At 54.6% G+C, this 21115-nt stretch overlaps 1 protein-coding gene across 6 annotated transcripts in view; it reads right to left on the bottom strand.

The window, feature by feature from the left end:
- Nucleotides 1-21115, bottom strand: part of TTC3 (tetratricopeptide repeat domain 3) — a 90331-nt gene continuing 69216 nt past the window's right edge. For all 6 annotated transcript variants that reach the window (XM_055127633.1, XM_055127636.1, XM_055127637.1 and 3 more), the window contains 12 exons: nucleotides 20283-20432; nucleotides 15481-15620; nucleotides 13593-13670; nucleotides 12357-12453; nucleotides 11627-11727; nucleotides 10686-10776; nucleotides 9820-9921; nucleotides 5990-6312; nucleotides 4597-4723; nucleotides 4396-4494; nucleotides 2985-3077; nucleotides 1-1725 (listed from right to left, as the gene is read on the bottom strand). In XM_055127633.1, coding sequence (XP_054983608.1) covers nucleotides 1651-1725; nucleotides 2985-3077; nucleotides 4396-4494; nucleotides 4597-4723; nucleotides 5990-6312; nucleotides 9820-9921; nucleotides 10686-10776; nucleotides 11627-11727; nucleotides 12357-12453; nucleotides 13593-13670; nucleotides 15481-15620; nucleotides 20283-20432 — 1476 coding nt within the window. In that variant the 3' untranslated portion in view covers nucleotides 1-1650. The remainder of the gene's footprint in view (nucleotides 1726-2984; nucleotides 3078-4395; nucleotides 4495-4596; nucleotides 4724-5989; nucleotides 6313-9819; nucleotides 9922-10685; nucleotides 10777-11626; nucleotides 11728-12356; nucleotides 12454-13592; nucleotides 13671-15480; nucleotides 15621-20282; nucleotides 20433-21115) is intronic.

Raw genomic sequence — 21115 nt, 5'->3', positions numbered from 1 at the left:
TTATTTGAGAAGACTCTTTACTGTGACAGGATGGGACGCGTGTAAGGCGTGTTCACAAGCACTTGCGTTAGGCGGAAGCCCGTCCCCGCGCTGGGCTCGCTCTGTCCTTGGGTGCGCGCTGCCGAGGGACTCGGGGCCCTCGGCACCTTCCCCGCTACAGTTCTCTGTTGTCACGAACATGCAGGTCACGTGTTTCGGGACTCGGGGGGGAAGTCACTGCGCGCTAAGGAGTGAGTTTCTACGGACTAAGTCACAAGGACATCACAACTCACGGAAGCCAAGGCGAGGGCAGGGACTGGGCGGGAGTGGGGAGGGGGGGTGGGGGGGGCGGGGCGGGGTGTCTCCGGGGAACAGTGAACACACGGGAGGACTTTCTCCTTCTCTGCTGGAGAGAAGTGGAATGTGGCCGGAACTTGGTTGCTCCGCTCAGCACGGAGAGCCCGGCTGGAAGGCGGGTCCGGCACGGCACAGGGCTGCACGCAGCACTGCACACACCACACACGGGCAGCGGCAACGGGGGCACCTCGGGACTGTCGGGGCTCTGTCTGGTGGGCGGGAGGGGGCCGCTTCTCTGGGGCTGCTCTCCGTGTGCTCGGGGGAGACACCCGACACTACTGTCTACCTCAGGGGGGAGGAGGCACGGGGCCGGGAAGGGCAGGGCGACAGCATACTGATAAATGTCTCATAGCAGAGCTTCGGGGATCAGCGTGTAGTGTTAAAAGAGGAAGAATAAGCGCTCTTAGGAGGCTAGTGAGGGGAAATTAAAGAAAAAAAAATAAGTAACAAAAGGAAAAAAAAATCAAAAAAATCACGTTTCAGAGAGATTTGACTCTTTTGGTCTAAACCAGCCAACGTCTTGACATTTTAACTACAAATTACTTAATTTCAACTACAAGTTATCAGAATTAGGTGATTTGTCTAAGCTCATTGTTTTTGGCCATTGTCGGGGGGAGGGGCACTCCCAGCAGTGCTCAGGGCCATGTGGTGCTGGGGATTGAACCCAGGGCTTCACATGTTCTTTCTGTGACTTAAGTCACCTCTCGTCCCTTAAGCCTATCGCTACAATGCATGATTATTTTGTTTTCGGGCCACACCTGGCGATGCTCAAAGCTTAATATGCACTGGGGCTCTGCTCTCAGGGATCGCACCAGGTGGGCTCAGGGGACCCTACGGGACGCTGGGGGGCTCCAATCGGGGTCTGTCGTGTGCAAGGCAAGTGCCCTACCCACTGTACTATCCATCCGGCTGCTGCAACGCAGGGTTTTTGAAGACTGTGATGTCGGGGTATCTCGGAATACTGCCTTGGGTCATCTGAGTGGGTCGGGGATGCTCAAACTCCGGGGACTGCTAGAGGCGCCCTCTCAAGGGCTCGGGACACCCCAGCGAAGGAGAATGTGACGGCGTGGGGCTTCTCCAGCCCCCGCGTTACCGTGATTGGAGGGAGGGAGTGACTGACAGTGACGGTGAGGGTTTCCACTTGCGACATGGGTAGCCGGGGCAGAAACCCCGCAGGGGTTTGCCAAAGGGAGGGTCCTGTGATTCTTCCCATCCAACTAACCGGTCAACTACTCCTGGGTCAAGGGTGGCTGCTCGGGACGGCAGGAGGAGGCGTGTCTGGAAGGGGCTGGTCCTTCCGTCGGGGCGGGGGGGCTACTCTTCCGACTCGAGGTCGTGGTTCAGGCAGACGGGGCAGCTGCTCTGGCCCCGGAGCCACTGCTTGAAACACTGCAAGGGACAGGACAGACGCTGTAGGGTGCTGAGAAGCCTGCGGGTCCCCGGGGGCTGCCCCGGCCAGACGAGACCGACTGCACCTCAGAGCCAGTGCCTGCCCACCCCTGCCCACCCCGCCCCTCCTCTGGCTCTGGTCCTGGCCACAGGCTTTAAACCCACCAACGGAATTCTTCTCCCGCCCGCTCCTGCCCGGTGCTGGTTCCTGCCCAGTGGCTGCACACGCGGCTCCCATGGGCGCCTGTCTGCCTCCCGGCAGGCCGCTACCACCAAAGCTCAGACTCGGCCCCCCTCAACTGTCTGTGCTGCCGAGGGCTCAGGCTTAGACCCGGCAGGCCCGAGGAATCCTGCCTCACGCTGAGCACTGGAGTGGGAGAGCAGCAGCGAGGCAGGCGCCTCAGCCCGGGTGCTTCCTCTCGGGCCCCGAGCTCCGTCCGGACTCCCGGGAGCTGTGTCACGGAGTCCCTCTCCGTGGGAACGGGGACAGGGCTGGCAAGGACGAGCAGGGCAGGGAGAACATCGGCCAGGAACAGCCAGGGCGTCCCGGTTCGGGAAAAGCGGGCCTGGCGGGCCCAGGGGTCTGTGCCGACCCCCGAGCTCCATCTACTCTCCTTATACAGCTACAAGTGTAAGAAGGTCCCTGCCCGGCAAGGAACCAAAACGGCCACGAGTCTGAGCGCCAGGGCAGCTCCTGAGGTAGAGGACGGAGGGCCGACGGCTGACCGCCCGCCAAGCCCGGGAACCATCGCCCCTTCCCTTGGCCAGCACCGACAGACAGCGGGCAGCAGCAGGTGCTGGCGATAACAAAAAAGCGGGGGCTGGAGTGATAGCACAGCGGGGAGGGCGTTTGCCTTGCACGCGGCCGACCCGGGTTCGATTCCCAGCATCCCATATGGTTCCCCCGAGCACCACCAGGAGTAATTCCTGAGTGCAGAGCCAGGAGTAGCCTGAGCATCGCTGGGTGTGACCCAAAAAAAGCCAAAAAAAAAAAAAAAAAAAAAAAAAAGGCCCCCCTGTCTAGGGTGAAAAGTCCCTTCTAATGCTTAAAACACTCCCCACAGGCTGGAGGGCTGTCCAGTGGGTACAGCTCCGGCCTGGCACGCGGCCATCCTGGGGGGGCTCCCAGGGCCAGAGCAGGGAGTGAGCCCTGAGCAGGGCCAGGGGCGGCTCCAACCCCAGGCGCCCCATCAGGCGAAAGCCAACACACCCTCCCGGTTACAACCCACCCACGGAGAGAGGAAGGCCGGACTCCTCACCCCTTTGTGGAACTTGTGTCCGCATCTGAGCACGCGCACGTTCTTGGACTTGAACACCTCGTGGCATATTTCACAGGCGTTGGCACACAGACTCTGCGGGAACAAACGTCTGGATTAACCTGGAGTGTAAGTCACTAAATTCCTTTTGACTAAATAAGCTCCTCCTATAGAAACCTTCAGATGTTTTCACCTCACAACCGATAAATTATTTTGAGGAACAGTTTTTCGCAGACTGTTCCTTTTCACTAGCATTTAAAAAATATCGTTAAATCACCATGAGATACACAGTTACAAAGCTGTTCAGGATTGGGTTTTAGTCCTATACTGCGCCAACACCTGTCCCTTCACCAGGGCACAGTTCCCACCACCAACGTCCTCAGCGCCCCTCCTTCCGCCCTCGGCCCCCAGTCAGCTGCTACGGCAGGCACTTTTCTCCTCTCTTTCCTTTTGGGCATTATGGGTTTTAATAGCATGTTTGTTTTTTCTTTTTGGGTCACACGGGGGTTACTCCTGGCTCTGCACTCAGGAATTATCCCTGGCGGTGCTCAGGGGACCATATGGGATGTTGGGAATCGAACCCGGGTCAGTCGAGTGCAAAGCAAAAGCCCTACCCGCTGTGCTATCGTTCCAGCCCCTTAATAGCATGTTTTAAGACTGAAAAATACCAAAAGGAGAAATAATGTAAATGACTGATGATGGTATTCCATTCACGAGAGGGCTGGCCCCACAGGACAGCGGGCAGGGCGCCGGCCTTGCATGCAGTGGACCCAGGTTCGACCTCGAGCATCCTGCACGTTCCCACAAGGTAGACCGCACACCCGGCAAGCGGCCCACCTGCGACACTAACACTCCAGGCCCCTTTTCTACTGGGATTTTTTTTTTTTGGCCACACCTGGCGGTACTCAGGCATCACACCTAGGGGTGCACGGGGGGCCAAGTGGGGTGCCTGGGTAAGTTGCGCGCAAGGCACGTGCTTGCCCACTGCTTCCTGGCAAGAGAGCACTCTCTCTAGGAACACCACACATTTTGTGTAAGGTAGGCCTTGGAATGGCCAAGAAAAAGAAATAAAAGAAAGACGCCAGACAGTCCCCTCTGGGGGTCAGAATTGGTCTGGGTCACTCGCACGGTACAGGGCAAAGGGGGTGATCCCAACACACCCCTGAAAGCAGAGACAGTAATTTCAATGGTCACCGAGGCACCCAGCACCCCTGGAGGCCACGTGGCCCAGGGCGGCCCTAGCCAAGCCCGGGTCCCAGCCAGCCCTCCGAAACACCCAAGGGCCCCTGTGTCTGTCTCTAACTTTAAGAAGAAATGCATTCGGCTTAGAAATGAACAGCAGCGAAGCCTCGAGCCACCAGGCTGCTCCTGTCAAGCGGCACGGAAGCTGACCGGACACCGCACCGGCGCTCACCGGCATGTCTGTCTTCTGCTCCTGGCTTCTGGCTGCGGCTCCGACGCCGGTGGCGGCAGCGGCCAGCTCCACGGGCTTCTGGTCCTTTCCCAGGTTGGGCTGCGGAGAACACACATTCAGTCGCCCAGAGCGCGGCCAGCCGCCTGCCGCCCACACCGCACCTGCCCCCTCGCGCGCTCCGGCCTCTGCCTGGAGACTGACCTTGTTCTTCTTCTGCTCTTCGACGATGTGGTCGGTCACTTTCTGGACAATTTCATCAATACTCAGTCCCGAGAGTGCGTTCTTGTTTTTGCTTCGCACTTTTTTCATAAACCCAGCAAGCTCAGAGCTGCAAGGCGGAGTGGGAGGAAGTAAGTTTTCTGCCCCGAGTCATTACTCTTCCTTTGCGGTCACACCCGGCGATGCTCAGGGGTTACTCCTGGCTCTGTGCTCAGGAATTCCTACTCCTGGCGGTAGTAGGGGGACCATATGGGATGCCAGGGATTGAACTTGGGTCGGCGGCGTGCAAGGCAAAAGGCCTACCCGCTGTCTTACCGCTCCGGACCCACGAATCACTACTCTGTGTCGATATGAAACCCAAAGCAAAGAGAATAAAACCAAACAGAGGCCACCGGTTTCATGTAAACTATGAAAAAAGCGGAAAAAAAGCCCAACTAATGCTAATAAGGTAGATGCTATTATTCCTAAATATTTATTTTCCAGGGCTGGAGAGATAGCACAGTGGTGGGCTTTTGCCTTTCATGCGGCCGACCCGAGTTCTATTCCTCTGCCCCTCTCAGAGAGCCCGGCAAGCTACCGAGAGTATGGAGCCCGCACGGCAGAACCTGGCAAGCTACCCGTGTATATTGGATATGCCAAAAATAGTAACAATAAGTCTCTCAATGAGAGACGTTACTGGTGCCCGCTCGAACAAATCGATGAGCAACGGGATGAGGGTGATACGGTGATTTATTTCCCAAGACTTGGAGGGTCCCTCCAGCGGCACTCAGGGGCCTGCTCTCAGCCACAACACTGGCCAAGTCAGGAAAACGCAGCTCGAAGCCCTCACACACACAGACCCGACTCCCTGCCAAATCCCGCTGCTTCCTCTCCGCCCCACACCCAACAATCAGATGGCAGAGGCTTCTCTGCGGGTGCGCTTCCCCCAGAAAGGTGCGAGCCAGCACCTGCCACCCAGAGGGCCGCTGGCTCAGGGGGTTACTACGCTGCTCTCACAGCTCGGCAGCGGCCGGGGGTTCTTAGACGCTGGGGGAGCCTCCGTGCTCGGGGACCCCGTTTTGGGCCACACAGGAAACATGCGCCGAGGCTGCTCTGCGTTTCCAGAAAGAAAACCTGGCCCCAGGGGCTGAAGCCACAGCACAGAGGGGAGGGCACTGGCCTTGCACGCGGCCAACTGGGGTTCGATCCCCGGCATCCCGCAGGGGCCCCCAGCCAGGAGTCATGCCTGAGTGCAGAGCCGGGAGGAAGCCCTGAGCACTGCCAGGTGTGACTTAAAAAGGAGTCCCCTGTGCTTTCGGGGACCAGAGTTGAAGACAACTCTGCCGTCTTTTCCCCCCGTTCTCCCGCCCAACGAGGACTGAGCGGGGCCACCTACCAGCTGTAGCCGGGGAACACCGCCGTCAGGTGCTCCATGATGCTGTTGAACGGCTTTCTGGGAGACTGCATGGAGCGGGCGGCGTGCGCCAGGGGGGCGGGCGGCTTCTGCTCGGGCCCGAGGCCGCCTGCCGGCTGGGGCGCAGGACCAGGGCCCTTGCCGTCGGAGGGACGGGCGCCTTCCGGCTCGTCACCCGGAGAATCTGGCAGGGGGGCGGACGCTGCCCCCGCGGGGTCATCACCAGCGGAGTCCGCGCTGGGGTCCTGGGTCGAGGCGACCTGGTCAGGGTGGCCCGGAGCCTCGGCATGTGGCTGAGCGTGGACCTGCAGACGACAACCACAGCTGCTGTGTCACTTGGAGGAGACGGATGGACAGACACTGACAGTGAAGCCTGACTGGCCCAAACCAGCAAGCTCCAGGGACAGGAAACGGATGGGACCAAGGAAAGGCTTTCACGGCAGAAAAATAAAAATACAAAAAAATTACTGCTCATAATATAACATGTTCACTGTTGAACAGAAAGAAACTTGGGCTTCTTTTGTTTTTTATTGCTTTTGGGGTCACACTCAGTGATGCTCAGGGGTTTCTCCTGGCTCTGTATTCAGGAATTACTCCTGACGGTGCTCAGGGGACCCTATGGGATGCTGGGAATTGAATCCGGGTCAGCCACGTGCAAGGCCAATGCCCTCCCTGCTGTGCTATCTCTCCAAACTCCGAGCTTAGGCTTCTAAGTGTCTCTTCCTAGACCTAACTTACTCTCTGTGAAAGGAAACCTTTAGGTGGTTTCTGGGGTGATGCTCAGGGCTGACTCTCGCCACTGAAACCACTCTTGGAGGTGCCGGGGGTTGGGGGGGGGGGCAGCTGGGAAGCCAGGGCGTAAGGACTATCTCTCAGGCCCCTTCACTGTGGAACTGTATTTATTTGCTCTTTGGGCCACACCCGGCGATGCTCAGGGGTTCCTCCTGGCTCTGCACTCAGGAATCACGCCTGGCAGTGCTCAGGGGACCATCTGGGATGCTGGGACTCGAACCTGTCTGTGGAGTTTTAAAGAACTGTCTTTCCCCCCAAATCCAACCTACCAGGCTGAGCGTTGAGCTCAACGCAGGGGCCGCCCTCGCCAAGGCCGCCACGGGCCCACTACCCCGTCGCCTTTGCATCTCTCGGGCTGCTGACAAGGAAACCCAGGGCCTCACAGAATGCGGGGCCGCACCTCCCACGGAGCTCCGTCACTGTCCCTCAGCGGGACAAGTAGATGCTTCTAAGTGGGGGTCGGGCCGTAAATGCAGGCCCGGAGGTCTGCAGTGCCCTGGGGAAGCCGGCGCGGGAGCCCGAGGGGGGCGGAGCGAGCCCTGGTGAGCACCAGGCGGGTGGGAGGAGGGAGCGGAGGCTGGGCCAAGGCAAAGACCAAGGAGCCCTTTGTCTGCGCCTGCCAGACTAACCTGCTACCTCGACAGGCCACTGCATCTGCTCCCTACATAAATAAATAACGTTTATTTGCTTTGGGTTCCTGGGCTGCACCCAGCAACGCTCAGGGCCGACTCCTGGCAGGCTCGGGGCCCCAGGGATGTCGGGGACAGAACCTGGGTCCACCATGCACCAGGCAGGCGCCCTCCCTGTGGTGACGGGCCCCGCTCCGGGCCAGCTCCTCACACCGCCCCTCCTGCTGCCGTCCCTGCCCGAATGCCTGGCCCTTCTCTGCTCTCCCCACCGGCCTCAGCCCGTCTGAGCCTGAGTCAGATCCCGCCTCATCCTGCCCATGCTGGTCGCAGCAGCATATGTCCAGCGGCCGGCAGTGCCCACGGCCCCGGCTGCCAAGGAAACCAAAGGCTGCACGCTCGCGCCTGTGGCCCCCAGCCTCTGGCCAGCCCGCTGCTCCTCTCCTGCTCGTCTGACCTGGTCCTGGGATCCATCCTCAGCCTGCGCCCCCGCCCCCGCTCTGAGCAGCAGCACTCTCCCCAGGCGACGCCCCGCTCGGGGCCGGCCTCTGCCCTCCCTCATCCGGACACGGCCGTGGCCCGCCGGCCCGCCCTCCACTTCACAGCCAGTGACGGCCGCAGCGGGCAGCCGTTCCCTTACTTGAACCCTGTGCCAGTTTCCTGTGGGTCTCTGGGAACAGTGCTCTCTTTGTCCGGGCCGTGGGGCTGTAGGACTGCCCCAGGCCCGCTGCTGTCAGGCTCTGCCGTGACACCGTGAAAGGAGTGTTGTCTTCGCGGCCGGAGCAGCCGCCCGTGCCTGCTCACACCCCCTATTCTCATCTGACTGTCCAGTCGCCGAGAGGGGAAACCCCCCGGCCTAGGTCTGGCCACTGGTCCTCAATGGGAGGGCCTGTTGTCCCACAAGCCCCCGTTCCTAGGGGACCCCAAGGGGGCACAGGTGAATGAAACCCATGTAAATGGGGGCTGACCAGCAGGAAGGCCCCGGGAAGGACACCGGGTTGGGAGGGGCCATGGCCAGGAGCCTGGACACAGCTCTAGACGAACTCGCTCTAGTTTCTGCCGCTACCGCTTTCTGTGCCCTTGTGGGAAGCCCTAGCACACTTCACTGTCACTGTCATCCCATTGCTCATCGATTTGTTCGAGTGGGCACCAGTAGCATCTCTCATTTTGTGAGACTTACTGACTTATTCCGAGGATTTGGAATATAAGCTTTTATACACTGACTTTTTTAAAGAAAAAAAGGGGGATAAAGAATTTTACTAGGATTCAACTGTTTTCCTCTCAATATCTGTTTTATTTTTTTTAATTTATTTTTATTAATTTATTTTTTTTGCTTTTTGGGTCACACCGGCGATGCACAGGGGTTACTCCTGGCTCATGTACTCAGGAATCACCCCTGGCGGCGCTCAGGGGACCATATGGGATGCTGGGATTCGAACCCGGGTCGGCCGCATGCAAGGCAAACGCCCTACCTGCTGTGCTATCACTCCAGCCCCTCAATATCTGTTTTAAGGATGCAGAAAACCATAAAGGATCTTTAATTTAAGTAAAACTATTTTTGGGACAAGAGAGAGAGCACACACAGAAGATACAGTGCTTGCTCTGAACGCAGCCGACCTGGGTTTGATCCCCGAATCCCATATTGTCCCGCAAGCGTTGCCAGGAGTCATTCCTGGGTGCAGAGCCAGGAGTAACCCCTGAGCATCGCCGGTGCAGCTCCTAATAACAAAAACAGCCCCCACCCAAGAATATTTCTTCTTAGTTCCCTGAAGAGAAAAAAGTTTTTTGTTTGTTTTATTTTGATACTACCTGTTCCAACCCCTCCTTTTAAAATTCAGAATCTTTCCTCCTCATTAGAACAGCACTGGGCTGAAACAACAGCGTAGCGGGAGGGTGTCTGCCCAGCAGGCGGCCTACCTGGGTCTGATTCCCAGCACCCCACGTGGACCCTCAAATATGCCAGGAATAACTCCTGAGCACTGCCAGAGAAATTCCTGAGTGCAGAGCCAGGAGTGATCCCTGCGCATCTCGGGGTGAGACCCAAAAAGTAAAAACAAAACCCTAAACTTTTCCCAAATCAAGACGGCAAAACGTTCAAAACCCAAACTTTCCCTTTGGCAAGGAATCCAGGGAAGTTTACCTGGCTCCACGCAAACTACTAACACCATCAAAAACTGGACTGAGGGCTGGAGAGACAGTGCAGCGTGTAAGGCGCTGACCAGGCACACATGGACCAGCCCTGTCAGGGGACCTGAGCCTAGAGGGACGGTGTGGGCGTGGCCCAGCGGCCAGCACCTCCTCACAGGCCCTCAATCCCCGGCGCCCGAAACGCCCAAGGAACAAGCTGTACTTCATTATCGCGCTTGCCTCAAACCCAACGACAGAATGACCTACCGTGCTGCAGGCAGGGAATGCAAGCTCGGAGATCTGAATCTTGGAAAGCTCACTCAGTCGAGAGCCATTTTTAATTCCCTTGATTTGTTCTTCAAACTGAACCTGTAGGAAGAGGAAAGGTGTGAAGTATTTCTACAAATTCTGTAGGGAGAACCATGATTATCAATTAGGATGAGTTTCTTCCTTTTTTTTTTTCTTTTTTTTTGGGTCACACCTGGCGATGCACAGGGGTTACTCCTGGCTCTGCACTCAGGAACCACCCCTGGCCGTGCTCAGTGGACCATATGGGATGCTGGGATTTGAACCCGGGTCGGCCGCGTGCAAGGCAAACACCCTACCCACTGTGCTATCTCTCCAGCCCGAGTTTCTTCTTTTTACACATCACAAATGGCCACAGATTTCCTAAGAAGGACAAATAAAATGTAAAATATCAAAGCAGAAGGGCTGGAGCGACTGTATAGCAGGGAGGGCGCCTACTCCCCGGCACCCCATAAGGTCCCCACGTAGGAGTCATTCCTAAGTGCAGAGCCAGGAGGAACCCCTAAACATCGCCACATCACCAAGTGTGACACTTCCCCCACCGGCCCCCCAGTAAAGAATTAAAACAATGACTTCTTGTGAAGAAAAAAAAAAATCAGAATGTTACAGAGATTACTAAACAGAACTACTCCTACCTTGCCATTCAAGGGCAGAGCTCCAGACTGCTGCTAAAGAAAATACCACTAGCCTTGTAATAGATTCACCTAGAAACGTCAAGTCGAAAATGCCTTTAACAGGCCAGAGTTTCAGACTGACACGAGCCTCCCAAGAATCAAACACAACCACACCCCCAGATCCGGACAGGATTGCCAAGTGCTGCAACTCACCTTCGCCTGCTCAGCTTCTTTTCTGACGTCAGAAAGGAATGATTCCCAGGACTGTATGTCCGACTGTATGTCAGGATTCGCTGCAGAATCACTGAGCAGGAAGGAAAGTAAGAAATGATTCATGTTAATCAATTTAAAATGTGAATAGGTATCAAGAAAACTAAACACCAGAGACATTTAACAGGACTGGTAACACACATGCACCATTTTTGTTATTTATCCATGATTTGGGGGCTATACCCGGCAGCTTACTCCTGGCTCTGCATGCAGGGATCACTCCTGGCAGGCCCAGGGGAGCACGGAGGATGCTGGAGATGGGCCCCAGGCTGGCTGTTCGCAGGCAAACACCCCGTACTATCACTCTTGCCCATAGGCAAAGCTTTTAAAGAATCCCGTTACGCTGGAGAGGCAGTCTAGTGGGTAAGGTGCTTGCAGGGCATGCAGTTGACCTGGGTTCAATTTCCTGCACTCCAAGTGGTCCCCATAGCCCTGCCAGGAGCTGACTCTCGGGCAAACAAACAAACAAAAAATCACTTTTGCTAATGTTTTTTAATTTTTTTCACATAGGAGTGACTTTATTCCAAAATATTAGTGGACCAGGCTGGAGCAATAGCACAGTGGGTAGGGCGTTTGCCTTGCACGTGGCTGACCTGGGTTCAATTCCCAGCATCCCAAATGGTCCCTCGAGCATTGCCAGGAGCAATTCCTGAGTGTAGAGCCAGAAGTAACCCCTGAGCATCGCCGGGTGTGACCCAAAAAGCCAAAATAAAGCAAAACAAAACAAAAAACCACCAAAATATTAATGGACCACATATTAATGTGAAACCATGAATTTAATTCTGCTGATACGCCTTGATTTTTTCCAACAAGTGAACACGTACCAGTAACGATAACTATTAAAGGGGTCCCGTCTAATCTAAGATCCCGCCCCGCCGCCACACCTGCTCATGAGCTTGAGGTTCTTCAGGTACACCTCGGCCTGCGACTCCAGGATCTGCAGCTTGTACATCTCTGTCTCCTTCCAGGTTTCGAGCACAGAGACCTGTCATTACCCCGAAGAATGCGTTAGTGATTTCAAAACCGAGAAGTGGAAACTCTTGTGAGGTTGGTAAACAGAAACGATATACACGTTCACCTTCACAATTCCCCTGACATAAGCCGAGATCAGAAGCATCAGATTATGTTACTGTTTCACACAAGTGACCACAATGAGAATGTCTAGATCTGAAAACAGGACCAAAGTCACAGGAACTTCAGGTTAACAAGGAGGCACCCTAAGGGATCATTTCTCAAGACACAGAGTGCAGATGCAGACTGGCGAGCGTGCGTGGGTGCACTGGGAGTACTTACTCACCCCAGAATGAGCCCTAAGCAAATCAACGCATCTTTGTCCCCAAGAAACCCCTTCCTGCATCTCACTGTTGCATGACTAGGGGTGCACATGCCAGGCTGTGGCAGCTTGCAAATGTCATACATGGGGGTGCTTGCTGGGGGTCTGACACGGTATGACGCCTGTGTGCCTCGTCACCGTGCTGAGGTCTGCACAGCTGTGGAGCTCGTGCATGGCTCCTCCGAGCTCACACAACTGGCCGAAACATCACTCTCTTGGTTAGCTACAGCTCTCGCAGGGGTGTACGGTAACGTGTTGGTCCCTCAGCATCCCGGACTCACCTCTGCAGACACCGCCCGGCTAAGGCTCTCCTCGTAGCTTTCCTTGCCTTTCTTTATGCAGTCCTCGATCTGCATTTTCTCATCAGAGAACGGATTACTGCGAACGGGAAAGGGAAAACAAAGCTCTTGCAAACAGCTTCACAATGAGGTGATCAGAGTTTAAACCCATAAACCCAGCTTTAAGGTTACGCCGCAGACATATATATAACATCTTCTAAGTTCTTGTCTAGTACACAGACTCACACGTGTGCGTCATGCTTTACAAATGATCAGAGGAAATAGGGAATTCAAAGCATTGGTGGGAATTTAAGAAACTGGTTCACTCTTTCTATGAGGGGCAGGTAGAATATGGCCTGGCTATATCATAACATATTTTATAAATAATCCCTTTTTGTTTTTTGGCTTTTTGGGTCACATCCAGAGATGCACAGGGGTTACTTTAGGTTCATGCACTCAGGGATTACTCCTGGTGGTGCTTGGGGGACCATATGGGAACCTGGGAATCAAACCCGGATCGGCCGCATGCAAGGCAAATGCCCTACCCGCTGTGCTATTTCTCCAGCCCCCAAAACAACTGTTTTAAAGAAACACACAATAAGCAGTTAATATATTTAGAAGCCTGGTGTGCCTGTGCCCCTGATAGTAAAAGTATAGAAATATTTTAAAAATTAATATAGGGGGGCCGGAGCGATAGCACAGCAGGTAGGGCATTTGCCTTGCATGCGGCTGACCCGGGTTCAATCCCCGGCATCCCATATGGTCCCCCAAGCACCGCCAGGAGTAATTCCTGAGTGCAAAGCCAGGAGTGACCCCTGAGCATTGCTGGGTGTGACCCAAAAAGCAAACAAACAAACAAACAAACAAACAAACAAACAAAAAAAAACCTAACATAGGGGCTAGGGCTAGGGCCTGAGTGACAGTACAGCTATAGGGTGCTGGCCTTGCACCAGACAACCTGGGTCCCTCCCGGCATCCCGTACGGTTTTCTGAGCACTGCCAGGAGTGATTCTGAGTGCAGAGCCAGGAGTAATCCCCGAGCACTGCCCAGGGTGGCCCCAAAACCAAATCAATACAGGAACCAAGGAAAGGCACGTGCTGTTGGTCCCCTGAACCACCAGCGATGCTCCTGGAGCCCCTAGATCCTCTGGCCCTGGGAGCGATCCACACAGCCTGGCTAGCCGGGTATCACGGGGTGACGCCACCCCCCTGCCCTGTCCGTGCATAACCCCGACTTGCCTGATTTCAGGAGACTCATCCAGAAAGAAGTCACGTTTCTTATCATCTTCATCATTTTCCTCATTTTTCTCAGCAAGCCTATTGTGAGGATAATTACAGAATTTTAATTCTCAAGAATTTTAAAAACACGGTCCCACAGAACAAATGCTAACCATATCCATGAAAGCATTTCTTACACTCAGTCTTACACTACGTTCAGTGTCGTTTCTATTATGTTCTAAATAGTTCCCCTCTCCCCTCCACCACACCGTGGTCAGCCTCAGGGGGAAGAATGAGTCGGCCTTAAGAGAAAATTAAAAAAAATTCCCATAGTGTTTCGTAATTTGTTGTAGGGACTTCTATCCCTATAGTTACAAAGCAACTGACAAATCTGTTTGTGCAAGCAGTTTGCATGCTAGCACAGGAAACACTTTTCTGGGGCTGGAGCCATAGTATAGTGGGTAGGGCATTTTTTTTGGCACATAAATGACCTGGGTTCGATCCCTCGCACCCCATATGGTTCGCCAAACCCCACCAGAAGTGATCTCTGAGTGCAGAACCAGGAGTAAACTCTGAGCACTGGGGGGTGTGGCCCAGAAACAAACAAGAAAGCTTTCTGATCAAGGGCCTCATCTATTTTGTCTAGTTTGACAGTACACCTGAACTGACAATCTGTTAAATCACGGGCAAGACAACAGAACAGCTGAAATCAGCCTAGACTGTAATAGGATTCCACTACAATTCCAGCCACTGGGTCTGTCACACGGCGGTGGGTAATAAGCTCAGAATCTGTATCTTGTCCGTCTGGGGGAAGAAAGGGGATAGAGACAGGCTAAGAGAATCTTCAAACAAATCTGGCCCATCTGACAATCCCAGGATCTATGGTGTATTACACGTTCTTCAAACTGTAAGGTCAAATTTTAGAAAATTTTACTTTTTTTTTTTTGCTTTTTTTTTTGGGGGGTGCATTACACCTGGCAATGCACAGGGGTTACTCCTGGTTCTGCACTCAGGAATTACTCCTGGCAGTGCTCAGGGGACCCTACGGGATGCTGGGAATTGAACCCGGGTCAGCCGCATGCAAGGCAAACGCCCTACCTGCTGTGCTATCACTCCAGTTCCAAATTTTAGAAAATTTTAGATTCAGAATAAAAGTAATACAAATATCACAACCTTTGCAGAACCTTAGTTTTAGGCCAAACCTGAGAGACTAGTCTCCTGCTATTTTGTGGGAGAGGGGAAACCCAGCGACACTCGGGGGTGACTCCAGGCTCTGCGCCCAGGACTGACTGCTGGTGGTACTCAGGGTGGTATACAGAGTGCTGAGGACTGAATGGGCCGGCCGCCTGCGAGGGAAGCCCAGCCCTCCACACTATGGCGGTGGCCCGGGGTGTCCCCTCACTTTAGAGAAGGAAAGAGAGGGTCCGGGGTATATGGGATGTTGGCTCCCCACGCACTGCTGGGAGTAATTCCGGAGTGCAAAGCCAGGAGTAACCCCTGTGTATCACCGGGTGTGACCACACATGCACACATACAAATCACACAAAAACACAGCAGCTGTAAAAAACATTTTCGTGAGATAATTCCCAAATGTAATATATGTGCCTTAAGGGATAAAAAGGATTATGTAAATTTTATTTTGTGTTTTTGGGCCACACCTGGTGGTGCTCAGGAGTCATCCTGGCAGGCTCAGAGGACAGGCTGGGGGGCCAGAGACCAAACCCAAGTCGGCCATGTGCAAGGCCAAGTGCCAAACCCACTGCAGTACCACTCGGGCCCCAGACATTTGAAATATTTACTGACATCATTTGAAACTGAACATCAAAGATGTTAAAAATACCCAGAAATACAACCCCCAGTTCAAACCACGACGAACAGCAGAAACAACTGCCTTTCACTCGTTACTTACTTTTCACTGGCATTTAAAACCTTTTTCATTTTCTTCTTCAGGGCTTTGAGTTTCTCTTGAATTTCTTTCTTCTCCTGCTGCCATTTTTTAACTTCTTTTTCCAAATCTTGAAGGAACCAATTTAGTTCTGTCTTTGAAATCTAAAAAAAAAAAAGTAGGTACGTGAATATGGGAAGATGTTACTTTTTCTGTTTCGTTTCACAGCCACAGTGGAGCGGGCCACACACAGGGGCCGCTGCCAGCTCAGTGCTCGGGGCCCAGGGGGTGCCCGGATCTGGGCCTCACGCCGGAAGTGTTTGACCTGAGTCCACCTGTGGGCCCGGCCCTGGGATGCAGTAACTGCTCATCTCTACCAATGACTCCACGCCCTTCAGAGCAAGCAGCTGGTCGCAGTAAGCGACGCCGTCTCTGAACCCGGGATGCAGTGTCACCCCGAACAAGGGCTTAGACCCCCCCCCCCACCCTCTCGACGGCAAAGGAGAATAAGAACAGAGAGGGCTGGAGGGTAGGCCAGCCGCACAGGGCGTTTGCCTTGCAAGTGGCCTACTTGCCTTTGACCCCCGGCATCCCATACGGTCTACTGAGCACGGCCAGGACTAACTCCGAGCACAGAGCCAGGAGTAACTGAGCATCGCCAGGTCTGCTCCACCCCCACCCCTAAAAAAGAGGACAGAGACCACAATGGGAAGGGTGTTTGTCGTGCATGTCGCCGACCTGAGTTGGATTCTCCGAGGCCCAGGGGGATGGCGCCTTCCCCTTGTCAAGTTTTACCGGGAGTGACCCCTGAGCACAGAACCAGGAGTAAGCCCTGAGCGCTGCTGGGTATGACCCCCAAACCATTTAAATAATCACTGTCACTGTTCGAGCGGGCACCAGTATTGTCTCTCATTGAGAGACTTACTGTTATTGTTTTTGGCATATCCAGTACGCACGGGTAGCTGGCCAGGCTCTGCATTCATTATTATTTATTTCATTAAATAATAATAATAAAAAGGAGAGCAGAGAGCAGCGTGGGGCTGTGGTCAGTGGCAGAGCATCCACCTCCCGCGGGTGGGGCCCTGGACGAGCCCGCGCTGCCGCCCACTGCTCCAATTAGCCTCTCGTCTCTCCCCGGGCCCAGCCAGGGGCTGGCTGCATGCTCTGGACTCCGGGCGCTCGGGGCACTGTGGCAGGAGAAGGCAAAGCAGGAAGTGGGTGCAGGAGCGCCGGGGGCCAGAGGCCGAGATGCTGAGGGGCTCTGGCCGTCTGCTCAGGGGGTGGGTGTCCTGCAGGGCCCAGCACGGTGGACTGAGCCTCAGCACTGAGACGCTCCTCTGGCCGAGGTTCCGTCAACGCCCAGAGCAGACTTCCAACAGCGCCCTTGGCTGGCCTGGCCATGCCTTGCTGTCCCGTGCCACCGACTGCAAAGGGAACAAAACGCGCTTCCAAGAGCCCCTTCAGGCTGCCCGCAGGGCTACGCCTGAGGCTCTGGGCTGCAAACACCCCTGAGGAGGTGCCCTGCACAGCCCTGGCACGCCTCGGCACTTCTGCCCGCCCCCTAAAAGGAAGCGTGGCACCTCTGGCCTGCCCCGGAGCCATGATTCCTGCTCCAGCACCAGGTGGTGTGACACCGAGAAATGCCCAGTGAGACTGTCCCCTTCCCTGGGTGTTTAGGGACAGCCCTGCAGGTCCAGCTCTCGCTTTTTAGGTTCCTTACTTTTTGGGTTTGGGGGTCACACCCACCAGGGTTCAGGATTTACAGCTAGCTCTGTGCTCAGCGATCACTCCTGGTGGGGGCCAGGGGGGGCCCTCTGGGGTACCGGGAATTGACCCGGGGTCAGCCGTGTGCAAGGCAAGCGCCCTCCCCGCTGTGCTACTGCTCCGTCCCCAAGTCCGCTTTCTCAGGCAAACGCTGCTTTAATTTTTCGGTTGGGGACCGTCACTGGCTTGATGCTCAGGGGACCAAGCAGGTTCAGTGGTCTATTATTTTTTCTGGGGGATGGGGTGTGGAAGTGTTTGGGACACACCTCTCGGTGCTCAGATGTTACTCCCGGTGGTGCGTGAGTGACCATCTGGGCGCCAGGGCAAGACAAGCCCTCCCGGCTGTCGGTCCCTCTGGCCCTAGGGCTGACCCAGGCGTCTACATGCAAATCACACGCCCCAGCCCCCCTGGGGCCTCCTCTGCCCAGGTGCTGCTTTTTATTTGTTTTTTTGTTTGTTTGTTTGGGGGCCACACAGGGTGTTAGGGATGGACTCCAGATCAGCCGTGTGCAGGGCCAGGCGCCTGCGCCTTATCTGCTGTGCTGCTGCCTCTTTGGCCCAGGTGTTGCTTTTGAAAAAATCCTGGGGGCCGGGGTTCGAGGAGGCGAGAGATGACACAGCAGGTAAAGCACGTCTGTGGCTGGAGAGACAATTCAGTCCTCAAGGCGCTTGTTTTGTACTTGGCAGGACTGCCAGGAGTGACCCCAGAGCACAGCTGAGTGTGACTCTAAACGCCAGCCCCCACTGACACCCCCACAAAATAAAAAACAACCCAACTTTTCACAGGGCGGCCACTGAGAACCAGCAAAACTCTCCGTGGGCACCTGTGTGTCCATACCAGGCATGTATAAAGAATACATTCTCTGTATCAGTGTTTCTGATCACTAATATAAGGAGAAAATAAAGCAACATTGATAAGAAACCAGCTAAACGTCAGCAGTGGGGGCGCCTCCATCCCCTCCACCCACACACCCATTCTCCGGAGTCCGAGCTTCCTGCTTGGGCTTGAGCCATCGGGCCGTGAGGACCGGCTGAGCTGAGGGATTCAGGGTCTCCTCCCCAGGAAAGGGACTTACACCCCTGAGCCCGTGGGGGCCACTGGCGTGAGGTCAGCACTGAGAAAGGCCCCGGGACACTCCCGAGGTGAGGCCCTCTGTGCTCCCAGGAGGGCTGTGCTGACCAGCCCAGGGCCAGCGGGTGTTCTTCGGCAGCAGAGCTCCAAGGACATGTCCGTGCTGTGGCCCCTGGCCAGGGGACAGCCGTCCTCATACCCTCTGCCAGCCCGAGTGCAGACTCATCTCCACGCTGGGCGACACCCAGGCTGCCCCCGTCTGGAAAGCCTCTCCCCGGTCACTCCCGCTCCGTGGCCGCTGGCCACCACGTGCCTCGCCGCCCTGCTCTCCTCCTATTCCGAGGCAGTGACCTCACCTCGGAGCCAGCCCTAAGCCAGGTGGTGACGAACCAACCAAGCTATGCCGGGGCAGAAGAACCTACTGGGCAGGCGCCCAGCGGCACGAGGTGTACGAAACACGCGTGCCTGTGGCTCAGTCATGGAAAATCCTACGCGCAGGCATCTCTGCTGGGAATGAGCAGCCTCGGGTGACACGGCAGCTTCTCGGAGCTGCCCGGCGGACACACAGGGCTGCCCTCTGTGTGTGCAAAAGACGCCCTCACCTGCTCAGCGGGAGAGCAAACCGAGCCAGGGCCCCCCGAACAGACACAGGTGCGTATTGCACGTGGTGCGTACAGTAAGGTGCCAGGACGCCAGGGTGACGGACACCGGCTCTTCTCAAACACGTGACCGGCTGACACTCTTGAGAAGAGCGGGGGCATTGCTCAGAGACCGGCCAGGCACACTGGGGCTCTCACGCCTCTGCGCCCCAGTGCTCGGCAGACTCTAAACCTCTCGAGTGTACAAAGAAAGAGGAGTACAGGGGCTGCAGCGACAGCACAGCGGGGAGGGCGTTTGCCTCGCATGCATCCGACCCAAGTTCGATTCCCAGCATCCCACATGGTCCCCGGAGCACTGCCAAGAGTAACTCCTGAGTGCGGATCCAGGAGTAACCCGTGTGCATCGCCGGGTATGACCCAAAAAGAAAAAAACAAAGTGTCTATAGGATGCAAGCAGAGCAACAACTTAGGATACGGGAAAGGCCTCAGGCAGAAGTAAATCCCACCTACCCCGCAGCTGTCCACCATCAGTAGCTGCGGGCCTACACCTGTGCGGTCACACACATTCCCACATGAACATAACCCCCCCTTTCTTTTGGGCAGCAGGGGTGAGTGAAGGGATACACTCCCCACATGTACTGGGGATGAACTCAGGGCTCTCGCCTACAAAGCCTGTGCTCTCCAGCATGGATGCATGAAACCTGAATCTTCCAGGTCATGCATCATTTGTCAGTTACAGGATTTAGTTTCTGGGCCACACCTAGCGTGCCTGGGGGTCAGGGCATTCCAGAGACTCGCAACTCCGTCCGCAGATCAAACCTGGCCCCGGAGGTAAAGCATTTCCTTTGTCCCTTTAACAATATCCCCAGGTCCCAGAAAAAATATTTCATTTGGTTGAATCCTCCCCCAAGCAGCTTTCTCAAATACTCAAATATGAGAAGGCACAGAGAAGAGAATTCCCCAAGATTTCACTGGTACAGAACCAAGTCTGCATGAGGTCCAGCTAGCCAGGCCCAGGGTGCATACCGCCTCTTAGTATGGAAAAAAAATTTTGTTTTACTGCTTTATTTAGGGGCCCAACCGAAAGTGCTCAGGCCTTACTCCTGGCGGGACTAAGGGGACCATATGGGATGCCAGAGATCAAACCCAGGTCACCATGTGCATATGCCCTAACTGCGTACGTGCTACGACTCTAACTCTCAATGTGGAAAATAACTGAGCTTAAACTATTCATCAGAATACAGCTTCAGTTAAATTTAATCTGCGCAGGCAATGAAGAGGAAGGCTCCCCTGTGTGGGGCCGAGTGAATCTCAGGTAACTGAAGCTCGCAAACATGGTTCTGCTCAGGATGCCCTGCACTGACCGACACAGACCCTTCGGACAGGACTACCTTGTTTTCTTCCAAGTTCCTTGTCAACTTTTCTTCCAGATCCTTGGTCTCTTCTGAACCCTGGAGTTTTTTCTGCTCAAAATTGTCACATGCTTCCTGAAGCTGCTCTTGTAGAACGTGGTACTCCTTTTCAATCTCCGAAATACCCCCCTGAAAGTACAATGACAAAACTCATCTACTACAAGCAGTTTGCTAAAAAGTCTCTGATCTGGTTCTGAACGATCTTTAATAAAGCACAATAAAAAGCTTTGCAGGCGAAATTTTGCAGAAGAGATACCACAATAATTCAAAAATTAAAAACCTCTAAGTACTTTCGTAAAACCAGCTCATCAATTCATGCTGAAACTTTCCCACTAGTACAATAAGCTGTGAATATCTGTTTCAGCAGGGCTCACAGTCGGTTTGAATGCTATTCGCTACAAGATCCATCACTGTATTACACGATCTATCAAGTAAGGTTACAATCTTACTTCTTTTTCTTACTGAGATTCGTTCCTTTTTTCCCCCTTCTGCAGGGGCAGGGATGAAAGCAGGGCTTACCACATGCAAGGCAAAGTGTCTGCTGCTCAGCTACCCCCAGGCTTTCACCCATTCTCCAGCTGTTATTTGTAAGGGTTATCTGTTCACTGGGGGTTTGTCTTTGGGCCAAACCCAGTGGTGGTTGGGGACCCACGCAGTGCCTCTTGGGAACAAAACATTACAAGGCTTTTGATTTGAAAAATAGTAACCTGTTGAGAATATTCACCTATTTCCATTTTCTTACGAGTTTTGGTGAATGTGACTTGAATTTTACAAAAACCTTTTCAGCAACTATAGAGCTGATGAACTCTCTA

The sequence above is a fragment of the Sorex araneus genome, chromosome 2 (assembly GCF_027595985.1).
Source record: "Sorex araneus isolate mSorAra2 chromosome 2, mSorAra2.pri, whole genome shotgun sequence".
Taxonomy (NCBI): domain Eukaryota; kingdom Metazoa; phylum Chordata; class Mammalia; order Eulipotyphla; family Soricidae; genus Sorex; species Sorex araneus.
Note: the sequence above shows the minus strand (reverse complement) of the source record. Positions and strands in the feature narration are given on the sequence as shown.